The 15370-nt window shown below is 38.8% G+C and overlaps 2 protein-coding genes across 2 annotated transcripts in view; one reads left to right on the forward strand and one right to left on the reverse strand.

Moving 5' to 3' along the window:
• RSPH14 (radial spoke head 14 homolog) overlaps positions 1 to 15370 on the forward strand; it is a 61198-nt gene that overhangs the window by 26186 nt on the left and 19642 nt on the right. The window lies entirely within an intron of this gene.
• GNAZ (G protein subunit alpha z) overlaps positions 1 to 15370 on the reverse strand; it is a 39838-nt gene that overhangs the window by 20870 nt on the left and 3598 nt on the right. The window contains exon 2 of the mRNA XM_057373869.1: positions 347 to 1611. Coding sequence (XP_057229852.1) covers positions 347 to 1069 — 723 coding nt within the window. The 5' untranslated portion in view covers positions 1070 to 1611. The remainder of the gene's footprint in view (positions 1 to 346; positions 1612 to 15370) is intronic.

Below are 15370 nucleotides of genomic sequence, written 5' to 3' on the forward strand. Positions count from 1 at the left end.
TCACTAGTGCCTACCTTTTTAAGTGGTGTTTGAAGCAACAGTTAACCATGTAAACATTTAGCTCAAAGGCACTAAAAAACAATAAATTGCCTGTCATGTGAAGAGCACCTCCATTTCCCATAAGTAGCATTTAATAACTAACTGTCCAGCAGGGAAAACTATCCAAATAAAGGTACCATAGCTTCTGGGTTTTGCTAAAGATTGAGGGTGAGGAGAAGGAACTAAGGGGTGGGGAAGTCAGGGATTATCACCTTGGGAAGGAAGCAAGGGTGAGATAAAAGGCCAAATACTGGTGAAAGAGAAAGGAAGAGAAGGAAAGAGAACAAGGAGCAGAAGGTGCACTTACTGTTTGGTTATCTTCATACAGCTTCAAGTCATACCCACTCAGCTCCACACAGAAAATTATTGCTGTAACCCCCTCGAAACAGTGGATCCACTTTTTGCGTTCAGACCTCTGTCCACCCACATCCACCATTTTGAAAGTCAGCTCTTTGAAGGTGAATTTATTTTCTACAATCCCTGTGGTCATGTCCCGAGACCGCAGAATGTCTTCCACTGTGGGGATGTAATCCAGAGCTGCRATCCGCTCCAGGTCGTTCAGGTAGTAGGCGGCGTTATCCTCCAGATGGTACTCGTTGGAGCGGCAAAAACACTCCTGCACACCTGGATCTGCCCACAGCCTCTTCATCACCCCCAGGAGCTCYGGGGTAATCTCACCTTTGCTCTCGGCTGGGCCTGTCAGGGCAAAAAGCTGCACTGCATCGTATGCTCTGTCAGGGTTGTGAAATTCTATCTTAAGGGTGGCCAGAGCCCGAATGATACGTGTGAGAGAGTCAATTGCATTATAGATGATCAGAGGTTTGTATTCCTTACAGGCCTCCAAGTTAAAGCCACCACTGTGAATGATTTTCATCTGCTTTACAATAGTACTCTTCCCAGAATTGCTGGTGCCCAGGAGGAGGAGTTTGATCTCTCTTCGTTGTCGCTGACTTTCAGAGCGCAGGTGGCGGTCAATCCTACGGGACCGCCGCGCTGCCTCTTTCTCCTCAGAGCTTTGCCGACATCCCATGGTACAGCAGGCAGTTACAGAAGGGAAAGGGTGCAGATTGTCTCACTCTTGGTGTGATCTGTGGTGTCTTTCTGTTCCCGTGGCAGGTACACCCTGAATGGAAAAAAGGTCACTATCCAAAACCTGATGGTCCCTGATGCCTACAGCCACCTAATTGRGCCCCAGCAGGGGTGCAAACACATGTAGATATGCAACCACAGAAATAGTCTCTTCAGYAGATCTCATGGCACTCCCCTTTACAGTGCATAAACTGTGGCACATTCCTGTTAATGAAGGGACACTTCCCTTTGCCACAGTTTTAGAACCATCAAGTACCCTTTTCTGTTCTGCATAATTATTCTGCTGCCTTCTGTCCAAAGGTAAGGAGCCACACTTCTGCCTTCTCTGCTCGAGCCCTTTCTTCTGATCGTATTCTCTGGTTTCTGTGGTGATGCTGYGAGATAAAAGCTGAAGCTCTTTTCACTGGTACTGTACTTGTTTCGTTTCTCTTCCCCCACTTCTTCAGCTGATCCAGCTCAGCTCTGTAAATCTGTGCTTTCCACCTGCCAAACAATGGGAAAAGAAATGAATGAGAGACTCTGCTTCCTTGCAGCAAGCCACTCACTTTTTCCTCATCTTCTAGACTTCTAAACCTTTTATTATTCCAAATAGAAAATACAGGTGGAAGAATTTGTAAAGAAAAGCAAACATCTAACATGATAGCAAAAGCATAGGGACAGCGCTGAAGCTTGCAGACTAAGAAAATGTGKTTTCTGAACAATGGTAAATCAAATCTCCCTTTCAGCCCTCTGTGTTTTATTATCTAAACCTACATGAAAACAAGCAGTGCTGAGCTGTGCCCCAATTTCTCCCTCAGCAAGAGCTTATGGCAGTGCTTTTCCTGCACAGTCCTGTTCCKAGTGGTTTGTCTGAAGCAGAAAATGAAAGACTCACAACTACTTTTCTCAGTCTCCCTATTTATATCAATATCTTGTACTCAGACAGATGTCCTCCTGAGTTTTCTTTCATCTTGTCTGTTTGCACTGAGCACTTAAATAAATAAATTAAGAAGCAAAAGATGATTAATCTTGCATCATGATTTAGAGAAAGGAAGAGTTACTGATCTTTATAACAGTTCCTTTTACCCCTTGTASAATAGTACTGTTAAACACTGTACCTGCATCTTGCTTAATCAATAAAGAGAWGCACTACTACAACTTTTGTAAGCTTCTTTCCATAGCCAAGCTAAATGTTATTGAGCCTCATTTCTTTCATTTTCAATACAGGAAATTCTGAAATACAATATAAGTACTACAAGGTGATTTTTTCATACAAGCACAGGAAACATCGTCCCAAGCAAGGGTAGAGAGCTTTTCAATGACTGATGGAGCAATTATTCTTTCCCAAATTAGAGTTTAAGCCTACTAGTTGGAACTCTGCAGAAGGCAACAGCAGGAAGCAGTTACTCTCGCAGAGGGAAAACACATTACTAAAAGCTGATTGGTGATCATTTGTCCCTCTTGTAGGAAGGGCTTGCTGCTCCCACTAAGCTCTGAGCACAGTGGGCAGCACAGTCACAGATGTCACGGCTTCCTCACCGGGCTGCCCCAGCCCACCTTGGCACCTCTCCTGCTGCCTGGTTACTTGTGCCTAGAGGGTCCTCAGGGAATTTGTTTGCAAACTAAAGTACACATCACCGGGATCCCCTCAGAGGTAACCTTACGAAAAATTTCAGAGTCTACTAAAGAAAATGTTCTAATACATTTTAGTAAAACAAAGTCTCCCAAATACTATTTTCAAACTTGCCCTAAGAGCCTTTAGAAGTCTTCCTGCTTGAACTTACCATTATTTAAATGTAAATGTGATAATAAATTAAAATCCATATTAGAGAGAATGATTCCACACCACCAGGAGAGAGACAGAATGTTCCAAGCCAGAATATCAAGCCTTTRTGGAAAAACAAAAATAACTACAACTATTTGCAACCTCATGTACTAAACTTTCTAACTAACCCTGACAATCTTATTCTGAACTGTTCTAAATTATCCAGTCACTACAGATAGTCACCCCTCCATAACAGTTTGAAGTGCTTATCTGTTGTCTTTGCCTGCAAGGCATCACAGTGCTTGAACAGGCTGGCAGTTTAAGCATTTTGGGTATSTTAAATGTAAAGGCATCCAAATCCTTTGTCCCAAATGCACCATGTATTGTTTTTACCTGGTCAAAAATTCTACAAGAAGGTCTTAAGATCAGCTATATTTATCTTACTTCTCTTTGGATGGCAGAAGGACATTAGCACATGAAGAACAGATTAATCAGCAGAAAATTAAACAAATAGTGTACATATTAATAGAATCTTAATTAGCACAACTTTACTTACTCTGAAGCCCACTCACATACAGTAAAAAGATTTTTACACCCATGTAAAGACAAATGTAAGCAAATCTAGCAGGAAGKGGCACAGAATGCATCTAAGTCTTACAAGTGTAAGCCAAGCTGCTGTAATCAGTTTCTAAAGATTATACATATCCAGTGAGAATTCCTGTACTTTAACAAAACCTTATTTCTGCATGTTTTAACTTTCAATCATTTCTTACACTGTTAATGAAAGAGAAGACACGAGGGAATGTGATATATCAGGACATACCCAAGGTATTTACTGAGGAAGAAGTTAAGTGTTCTACTAAGCAGGCCTTTTTGAGCTGTACCACGAGCTCCTTAGTGTCACCAGCACCGACTGTTACCACCCCACAGACAACTGCTTCCAGCACACTTGCCAGAAGGACAATTGTGGATCAATTAGGTTCTCATCTGCTGATTCTCACCGTGATTTCACAGAAATACTCCGCTTTGTGGCATAAAATCTGAGCTCAACTWATAGAATTTCCACCTAGGGATACCATTCTGTGGTACATGGCAAAAGAAAGTTTTACAAGGAAATAATGGAGAACACAGGGAAAATTACTGTTGTTTTTACATGTAGGCACAGACCTATTACCATTGGATTGAGTGTACCTGACATAGGGTAGAACAGATTTGCTGCAGTGAAAGATATCCATTAGCTTAAGCATCTTTGTCTATTGTTTGGAAAATATCCAACATACTTAAGCAGTACCACAATAAAAACTATGCTAATTAGGAATATCCAATAGCTAAGTGTATCACCCAGCCAAAATTTAGCATACAGGCTTCATCCAGATTTAGGGAAACATAAGAATCTATACTGGAAACATGGTATTCCTTATAAATCAAGCATTGAACAAGAGCCTATCAGTTATTTTTCTTTTAACTTGCACACCCCGCTACACACAACTTGCACACACAACTACAGGAAGTTGGAAATATAAATCCTTTGAAGCATTAATACCTAAATACTTGATAGGTATTTAAATTGCASGCTCTATTAGCAACATCCACAAACCACTGTGAAACAATGAGAAGAAACACGAGCACAACCAGAACATAATAGTGACTCTTGAATAGAGCCAGATATACAACAGTTCTATTCTGAGCTTCATGGCCAAAAACCCAGAGCAGTGTCAGTGACTGCATGGGGAGCTGCCTGTGCTTCACAGCAGTTTGACTAAGACCAGAGTCTGCCACAGCAGCCAGTTTAGAGGTGACCTTTAGACTGGCATAAAAAAGCATTACAAGAACAAGAATATTACAGTGGGTCTAACAGTGGGTGTGCAGGAAATCCTGGCTGCTAGACAAGGGMGAGAAGAAACAACACACACAGCATCTGCTTTGGGGACATAGAAACATCAGACTTGTTTAAAAGTGTGCAATAAAGCAACAAACAAAACGTAGTACCCAGTCAGTGTTTTGTAAGCACCTCGTGTGATGACAGCAGTGTAGGTTAAGTCTTCATTAGCGATGCTGTTTGGCTTTTGTCATAGGTGGGACCACAACCCTTACGTGGGTGATTCAGGAGCTAAGATTTACTACCAAAGGGTTGCTGTTTCATGGATCTTACAGGGCTATGAAGATTATTTTATTACATTTAAAAAAAAGCACTAGTTTTGCTCATGAATATAATGGCAAATTTCCTATCAACTCATTCAACCTTATTGTACACAATGCCTTTTGAAAGAWAAGGACATTTTGGTAGTCATAGCAAAAGAAATTTTAAGAGGGATTTGTAACAGGAGAACAATATAGTCCTGTAAAAGCCCTTTCTCTTCTTTTGCATAAAAGGTGACATAATAAAGCAAACCCATGCTTGTTTCAGCTGTTCCAGTGATAGGTATGAGCTAATTGGAATCTCTGAAGTGAGAACTTGAGAGTCTGAGTACAGACAACAGTGTCCTGAAGACAAGAGGTTTGTTTAATGCAAAAGAGAAAAGCTGCCAATGAAGATTCAAAGACTGAAGCTCAAGGCCAAGCAAGAGGCAAGGAGAAGATGCTCCAKTAAATGAGAATTATGGAAACAACAAATGAGTTTTATCTGTGGTGATGCAAAACAAAGCCTCTTGGAAACAGAAATAACACAATTGTTCTGCTTTGAGGTTTTCAAAGAAAGAACTGRAGGAAAGGCACAGATTAAGGCAAGAAGGAATAAGAGTAAAGCCACAGAAGCTAGGTAAGATTTCTAGGGTTAACTGAATGGTATATCAACACAAAAGTGAGAATTTCCTGTATCCATGAAAAGAACAGAGAAGAGATAGGAATAGAGGAAGGAAAGATGAAGCGAAAAGAGCAGATGGGCTCATCTTACTATATCATACTGGCATAAGATCAGCAAAAATCTGCACACAGGAAAAAAAAAAGACTAGAGGGAAAGGATTTATTCAGAAGCTGTAAAGATTGGTCTGCACATATGGAATTTAATTACACTAGGAGGGGAAAAAACCGGAGAGTATAAATCCAGGGTGTTCATGGTGGAAGAAATTGCCTAGGTCATCTGACTTCCATCAGAATGGGTTTGCTAGAGAACATTGTTGGGAKGGAATCAGAACTGGAAAATTGGCAAGAATGGACCTTGCAGGGAGAGGCAGAGCAAAAGGTTTTGGAAGGAGAAAAGCAAAATACAGGAACAGTTCCAGTAGAAGTAATGAACACTGAATTCATGGAAAGGCTGGGTCAGAGCATGGGAAAAGAGGACTGGCAATSTGATAGTTAAAGTTGGGAACTAAGCAACAGAGAAGGGGTGATGTTTCACAGAGAACAAATCAAAAGAACCTTGGTGAATGAAAAAAACAGAAAAACACACATAGGTTGAATGAATATGCAGAAGCAGTAAGTTACCAACATGAGAAAAAGTCAAAAATGGAACATAGAAGATTCACGTGAATCATAAGGGAGTTCAGAGGCAGCAGCTTAATGAAAGCATGAGAGAAAAGAGCAACATGGGGCAGGAGAAGCATCAAAGAGCTGGTCAAAATGAAAAAGAGTTGGAGAGGAAAGCAGMACAGTGAACTAATAAAACAAATAGTTCTCATGATGGTCTAATTTAGGGAAGGACAAGAAAACTTCAGCARTTCTGTCAGTTTATCAACCTCGCAACAAGACAGAATTGTGGATTAAAATGCTGTTCCTAATATTACAAGAGAAAGAGAGGAAGAGAGAGTGTCAATATCAGCATAAAAGGCTGGGCTATCATCAGGGATGAATTTGGTAGGTAGGGTAGAGAGTATTTTCCAGCCTTAGGCTACATATAAAATTARGCATATGAACTATGTCAGAAGGTATCTATATCAGAACTGTGGGTTTTCTAAGTTTCATCCTAACAACTCAAATGAAATATGATTTTATCCACAGAAGGGAGATGAGGAGTGGAAGAAGTATAAGACTGCAGTCCAGGGCAAAAAAAAAAAAAAAAAAAATCCCAAGAGGCTAAAGAGAATCCACAATGTTCTCAGAAGTGTGACTCATGGGAGAGGACTTGGATGCTACCAAGCACAGATTACAGCTGCAGCCTACGCCTGGTCTCATTCTGCTTCTCTTTAGAAATTCAGAAGCTTTGACAGTTGTACGATCCTGCTGCCTGCAAGAGCTTCAGCAGGTACATCTTAGACAGCTGAGCCCTTGTTGGAGTTACTCTCTAATTCAAAGGACCTTCTTTTATAAGATGAATGTGAAGGAAGTTACCCATGTTCTGGTTTTGAACATGAAATTGCTTTGTGCCTAATCCAAAAYACAGATACACTTTACTTCACAGAGCATAACTCTGCAACCAGAAACCTTTAACTACAACATAGTACAGTGGCTAATAAGCTCCTGGTTTCAAAAGCCAAGATAAGAATGGTACTTCATTTTACCATCTAGATAAAGTTCTGTGCAGACCTATCAAAACTAAGTTCTTTTTCACTCACAGTAAAKCAAAAAGCCCTTGATATCTGATGCATAAACTCATGTAGCTCCCAATTTTCCTTCACTGACACCTCCCCCTGAAAAAAAACCAAAACAAAACACCAACACAAAACYCCACCACCCACTAATTGCTGCTGCCAGAAAGAACCTAACATCCTTTTGAGGTTTAGCAGCTACTAGGATTTCTTTTCAGTCTCTGCTTTCAATTGCCTCCCTCTAGAAGGGTGATCACACCCTACTCACACCCCAGCTGCAGTTGCTGCAGTTACACACCCACCACCACAAGGCAGAGGCATCCGAGTCACTCCTTGCTGCCTCCTAACTCGCAATTGATTATAAGAAGCGTATGTTGAACATACACTGAACATTAGAGAACACTGGAGTTGTAAAATTCCTTCTTATCCGAGTTTTTTAAAGTCTTTTATAAGCAAATTGGTCACAGATGAAAATGGAGGTTGCAGATTTGAGGAGGTTAAAGGCCTGATTTATCCAGAGAATGAAGATAAAGCAGCAGTGCAAACATCTCTAGCAATTGTGTTTAACTTCTTTAGGTAATGTCTGATTTTCCCTCTTACTCAAACCTTGTTTTTTCTACTGAGATGAATATTTCTATGTGGCACTAAATGAGAATGCAAAATGAGCTGGAGAAGCTTAGGTAATTGTGGTGACACTTTGGGGTGAGGGTATTCATAGTTCTTCCTCATCAGAAACAGTGACAGTATTTATTAAGGGAAAAATAAGAGTAAAAACATCCCAAACCCTGTAAAGTGCTGTGGTTGTAATCCACTTACCATAAAAAGTAGTGGTTTTGTTGACTTCAGTAGGTTTTGAAATGAGCCTGTATTTGGTTTTGAACAGGATGAAAATAAACACAATGTATTTAAAGACACTGCAAGTGGGATACCAAAGTGCCAGCAATGTAGACTATTTTACTGATGAAAATTTAGTATTTACTGCATGATTCATACTCTTCATATATTGGATTATCTATGCTGAGAACTTTGTAAGAATAGATACAAAAATAGTTTACCTTTCAGCTCCCCACTTTTATATGATCTCTTCTTTCATATGAKCGAGCATTACTTTATTACAAGGAAATGCGGAAGTATGATCAGTATTATTGTATTTCAGCATTAAATTCTTGCCTCTGTGCATGTGTTCCCAGCCTGGTTTCTGCTGGTATTCACTATACATGTTTGTTCATAGGKTTCATCAATCTTGTAAGAACAGAGGCCACATTTGACCACACACATTTGGAGTCCTACTATGACAAGACTTGGTAGGATGGCTTCACATATTCTAGGGCTTTACTGATTCTGTCAGTACTGTGGATCGCTTTTGCATCATCCCAATAGATTTTTATCTATAAAACAAATACCAAACAGCAGGTATTGTATAGTGGTTAATATTAATTACTTTTAAAACAGGTAGGTAACAAAATAAGCTACTAAATATAAGTTCATCTTTTGAGGAAGTGTAGATTTTTGATCTGGGTATTTAGTTTAACATAGGAATACCATGATTTAGATTTAGCTGGGCAAAGTTGTAATTTTTCAGCCTCAAGGAAGTTTGTAAATAGTTCTTTCTCCCCAAACCCAGAACATATAAATGATAGATATTTTTATTTTTGTTATTAGATATAAACTAACAACCAATAATTTTTCTTGATGTTTTGTTATTTTTCATTGGTAACTGTACTACTACTTATAGTATTAGCAGCTGTAGCTTCAAATTTCATTACACATACTGATGATTTTTTGGTGTTCTATTAACAGTGCCAGTACTTTCACGTGTATACTTGTGCATGTGTGTGAAGAGAGAGGGGGAGGAGGGTAATTACTGCTCCTGTTCAAGTTGTGTTGTATGTAAGGGCATTCTCATCATTCAGATATKTTCCCCCCAATTAAATTTTTATTATTCTCTATAGTCGTATGAACTTCCTAGTCATGCAGCCCAAATGCCWATAATTTTACTTATGCTTTAGTCTTTTAATTCTGTCTCTAAATAATCCATGTCTCCTGTTGTACAAATTCTCCTTTGCTGAGGTCAGAAAAGTTTCCCTTTTGTATCACACCTCGACTGGAACTGTCTCCTCTTTATGGTAAATAATACCATAGTACTGGCTCTTCAGTACATAGTTTTGGTTCTTTATGSTACACCATTTTGCGGCCCTCATCATTTCATTCATTTTGTTTGAAGCTGGTTCTTGAATCATATATTCAGAACTCACAGGTTGATTTATACTGCACACATGATCTACTGCTACTGTTAATAGTAAACCCCCCAAGTTTTGCAGGTTTTTTCTGCATGAGACTGTCCTATCAGCTTAAGGGGGAGCTTCACTAACCAGCCAAATGCACAACACCCTCATAGCACAGGTTTAACACCAGGATCTCAGGTAGTTGCTTTTCTGTTCATTTTACTCTCATGTCATTTCTTCTTGACTCAAGTAGCTGCAGCGCTAAAATTGTCTTAAAGCTGAAAGGTACTAATCGAGCCTTTAGTTTATTCATTATTCAGCAGTGAATCCTTAGTTATTCATTTCTCATATTACCAGGAAAAATACTCCTGGTAATACTGTATCCTGCTATTAAGATGGCACATAAAGCCGGAATTTTATCACTGAATCCTAACTATTCTAGTTAGCATTCTGCATCTCACACAGATAAGATATGCAGGAAAAAAGCTGATGACTCACCATTTTATTGCTTTTTGCTCACTAAAAATCTACTGTTGATAGTTTTGTAAAAACAGCCATGGGAAACAGGCACAGATCTGGGACATGAAATAATACATATGGTGGAGGTCACCCAGAGCACTGCCAGCCTYCAGCAAGGCATATTGGGTGCAAAAGCAATTACAGCTGTGGGGATTCCAAATCCACCCTAAATTCAAAGCAAATTTCCCAAGGGGAAAGGGTGGGAGGGAAATATCCACAATGTACAACAGAACAATAATTCATCTTGAAAATTCATTAAAGGACTACAAGGACACGTCTGAGGGCACTCAGATTACTTGCCTGGCTGGGGTGAGGTGTGGGGTCTGCATTTTCAGTGATCTCAGGTACTACCAGTTAGGAGTCACACTGTTCCTTGATTGATAACTACCAGGATAATTGTGCTTAAAAAGASAGTTTTTGCTACATTCTGGTTCCTCAAGATTTTTAAATTTATGTTTTGGAATCAATATTATACTATGAAAAGATGACAAGGACTACTGCCTTTTTACTGCCATCTCTGACTTTCAAACAACTTTTGCRTCTTTGTTGTTGCAAGGATGAAAAATTCCCCCCTAGGATGCATCTTAGTAGTGATAGAACTCATAATCTACTATCAACCCAAAAAGCTACAGGCATTCRAGAAAACAAGGCACATAAAAGTTCTTACCAGGAAAGGCACATAAAATTTCAGCTCCAGGAAAATGCCTGATACAGTGTCTGCCCAYCTCTGCCAAAGGCACAAAAGCAGGCAATAGTTACAGAGCTCAGAGCTGACTTAGCTTTCAGCCCAACCCACCTTACAGCAAGTCCAGCTTGGTTTCAATCTCTTCCAGCTCGCAGCAATCCCATTAGGATGCAATGGCACTGGCACACACCGATAGCAGTCTCCTCATCCCAAAGCATATTTTGTACCAAAGAGCTCAAAAGGAATAAATCCCAGTTTTTGTCACTTCTGCCAGCTGAAGGCTTGGTGCAATAGGGAAACCTCTACTGAAAGTTTTAAGTAGTTTTGCTCTGTTACAGACACCGCAGTGGCACTGAACAGTCAATATATTGTCATCATGATACTGATTGTGTCTCCTTGGCTATTCTGAGAGCTCTTTCCACATGCCCCTCCCCTCAGTTCTTAAGAATAAGGTGCAATTTTGGTTTGTATTTCAGATTTTTATGTCTACTGTTAAGTAGTGTAAATGACTGCTCTGCACAAAAATAATTTTAACTGTCCCTCTGTCCCTTCCCATTTTTTGCGTTGATTGCAGGAGGGAGTTCATTGATTAGGGTGACATTTCTAAAGGCTTTTGCAAAAGTTAAAAGGAAAAGCCAAGTCCTAGACCTTTTGCACACATGTATTACTTTCCAAAACCTTTTAATCTCGACTTTCTACTGCTTATATTCTGTGGATCACCAGTTGCCTCTGATCAATCCTAATAAAAGCTTAAAAACTGCAATGAAATATARTATTTTCTATGTATTTTGCAACTTAATAAGTTGGAAAAAATATATCCTTTTAAATTACATCTCAGAAAATATGGAATCTCTAATTGATGATTCTGACAAAAAGATGCAGACACCAAGTAAACAATGAGATTGATGTACTCTTAACATACCTTCATCAACTATAAATCTTTGCAACATAAAGACAGATCATCAACACCAWGCCTAAGAAATTCCATTTGCACTTCATATCTCACAGCTGAGTAAGAACAGTGCTGTGTAGATTGACAGCATTCCATCTGGTCTCCTTTAAAATAAGCCCTTTACTATTTTCTTGAATTGGCTTGTTTATGTAAACTTCAGTGAGGTCTATGAATAATTCTTGACAGATTAATCAAGAAAACAAAGTATCCAAAATCCAAAGCTGAAGTTGTATAGATAAGCTTTGATTAGTTACAGACTCCTGTCACAGGAGACATGCAACACCACTAATAAGATACTGAACAACAAATACCTAGAAACTGTAATTGTGCTGCTCACTGGGAATTCTCCCATCACTTGATAATTAAGTCTACGATATTGAAGGTAGGTAYTCCTAGAGCTCCATATGCCTGTGTGCCCAACTTCCCCTTCAAAGCATCTTTTTCCTCTAACAGGCATCACCCATTTCTTTCGGATCAATTCTGCCTGAATTATTTCCAAATTAGGATATTCCAGTATTTTCTGCTTGGGGTACCTTGCTTTCCAGTATCAGAAGACACAGCTAGAAAAGCAACATAAAGCAATCAAAAATACAGAGAAACTCCAACACTTCTAATTTAGATCTGACGGAGAAATGATTTTTCATGATCCAGCCTTTATTATTGACCCAGGCTGTGGCTGCCTAAATCACAGCATGAGTTACAACAGTTTCCAGGTATAATCCCAAGAGGCCACARTATCAGTGGCTGTTCTTGGTTTCCTTGACTGCAGAAGTGGGAAAAGGGTAGAGTTGCTATGCCATGGATACAGCAAAGAGAGAGGTTTTTCTTGTCACAAACCAGGGTAATATCCTCTGTAAACATTTAATTTTAGTTTATAACCCTCTTGCACTGACAGAGAACGGGACTGTGAGAGATCCAATAATTCAGTTCTTTGTCTGTATGGTAGGTTATTACTTTATTGATGTTTTAACTTCTGTTATATAGGATTTGCACCATTCAGGATTGCAGGGTACAATCAGACCTCTCTGGAAAAAGGGAGAATTGTAATCTGCAGTGTTAAAAGTCACTGTTTCCCACCTCTTCGTGATGCTGATACCTGATACTTGAATTTGTGTAGACCACTGTATATTTACTTGACCGGTGAGACCAAATAATATTGTGCTGATACAATACTGAACTGCATATCAGCCTCAAGTCTTGCCACATTTAAAACAATTGTTGATCCCTTGAAATTAGTAGTCAAAAATTTGTTCCTGTAACTTAAAAAAAAAGACATAAAGTCTTCAGTATTCCATTCCTTTTTGTGAGCACACATGCAAAAAGCAAACTTGACACACCTGTGTAATCACAGCCATGAGGCAAAGTTCAGATTTGCTTTTGGGAACATTCACAGCATGAAATATAATCAGAGGACTTAGTGCACATCTAGTCAGGGAACAGAAACAATATGATAATAGAACTATTGTTCAAATTTGAAGTAGGCTAGCCTTAGAATTTTAAATACCTACATAAATGTCACTGAATTACAAATTAAGGTGAGTTTATCTGTTCATGGACATAGATGGATTAAAAAAGAAATTAAAAACATGTCTCTGAAATGATTGATTAAGGTGAGATTCTACCATTACTGAGCAATACAACATGGAAGCTCAATAGGTTCTTAGCAATTGTAAGAATATATGAATATCTTCCCATTACAAAATGGCTTCTACTGTGGTACCCTGAACTCTGCCAAATTTAAAAGGTCAGGCACAGAAAGGCATCTTGAGAGAAAATCTTCCTGCCAAGGCCCTGTTGCATCAACTTGCTGGCAGTACAGAGAGATGCTCCGGTGCAACAGTGTTAATTCTGGAAAATTTTAGTTTGTAATGAATTTGGTTAGCGCATTAATTTACTGAATTGAGTGTTTTAAATTATATAAAAAATATTTCCTGTTGTATTTGTTTGAGTCCTCTCCTATAACAAACACTAGAGAGGGGCAACAGCCAATATGCTGGTCGTTCTTTCCACATGAGACACCCAAACTGAAAAAATACCTTAATTCATATATATGTATAAATAGATATTATATATCCAAAGGAAATCATATTTTATTAATACATTTCAATATTTGTGTTATATTGAACTGGTAACATTCAGAGCTAAAACTCTTTATTCAAAAAATCCAACCTAATAACTCAAATAGTATTATCTTCAGAAAGATGTTYGCTTTGATGGTGAGTATCATTTGACTCATACATACATTCCTCTTTTAAAGGAAGAAGTATAATAACCAGGTGCATACCCCCTCTGAATAGCAAGCCCTCTCAGRGCTAAACATCCAGCTGGGCTTTTGTTACTGTGCCATGACACTGAATTGTAATCAATTCAGCTCAATTGTGTTGTTTCCTTCCACAACACAACTGTGTCAACTGTATTTGTACATCAACACTTGCTATGCTGCCTAATTGTATTTGCGTTCATGTGGTTTATGAAGATAAAGGTGCTTATTCCACACTGTCTGGGTAAAGTTTGAAAATATAGAAAGCAGGCACAGAAAACAAGAGTAGAAACACACTGGGAATGTATGCTAGAATACTATCATCAGGAAAAATCTGATAAAAGATTTGGATTACTGGTGCTGTTTTAGTGAAGCCTTTCCAGTGACATGACCCATACCATTGTTAAGACATTTCAAGGAAGACGCCAACATCAGCCTGATTGCTATCARGGGAACAGAGCTGATAGGTAGGGAATAGTAGCTATATTATGACTTACAAATATTTATGGTGAGCCGTGAAAATATCTTCATAATTAACTAGTAAATCTTGGTTAAATATTACATTATAGACAGTAAGAGTGGGATCCATCTGTGCAGATTTAGCATCTGCATGTAGGTGGCTACCTCAGAGCTACTCACTCAGTGCTTCCCTCAGATGCAGTGGAGAGGAGCTGTCGTTTCCAGAGGTCAGCTCGATCTCACACTAACGTGGTGTTCAAAAACCAGTCTGGTTAACTCCAGTGGAGAAGTGTCTTTTTCTCTCCACCAGCTAAAAGAGAAGCCTTAACAACTACTCCATATGTACATGTCTATGTTATGGGCATCCGAAAGTGATGAGAATAATTCCTTCCAACTGCCAAGTCCAGGCAATTACTATTTGATAAATCCACTGTAAAAATAACATTTTAACCAACTGTAGTTCCTAAGAAATGATCATTTACTTTCTGGTCATTATTTTTGGTGTGTGCGAGCAAAACAAATCCTTAGAATTTTCAGATTACCTCTATGTCTTTCTGTTGGCCAAGATGTTCAATAGGTTATTTCTGCAATGTAGAATTGTGTGAAAATGTTATTGCATTTGTCTTTTTGATGTAATGTCTTACGAATCCAGAGAAGAAACAAATCTTTGGTATAAATGGCTTAAAGAGAAAACAAAAGGCAAATAGGATTTGTCGGGTAAAATTGTGTTCCCTAATGATACACTGGGTGTCCAATACTAAATAATAAAATGGGATCCTGAGGAGGGTCAAGCTTCTGCTGAACTACAGAAAATGCTCTGAGCTGAAGTAGTAAAATAACACATGGAAAGCTGTCATCTTCTGAATTTTGCCACGTGTTTTGTTAGTTGTGATTTTAAACTTATGTAATAGTAACAAACATTTGAAGTCTGTGTA

This window comes from Malurus melanocephalus, unplaced genomic scaffold (genome assembly GCF_030028575.1).
Source record: "Malurus melanocephalus ecotype Western Australia unplaced genomic scaffold, MMel_1.1 scaffold_208, whole genome shotgun sequence".
Classification (NCBI taxonomy): domain Eukaryota; kingdom Metazoa; phylum Chordata; class Aves; order Passeriformes; family Maluridae; genus Malurus; species Malurus melanocephalus.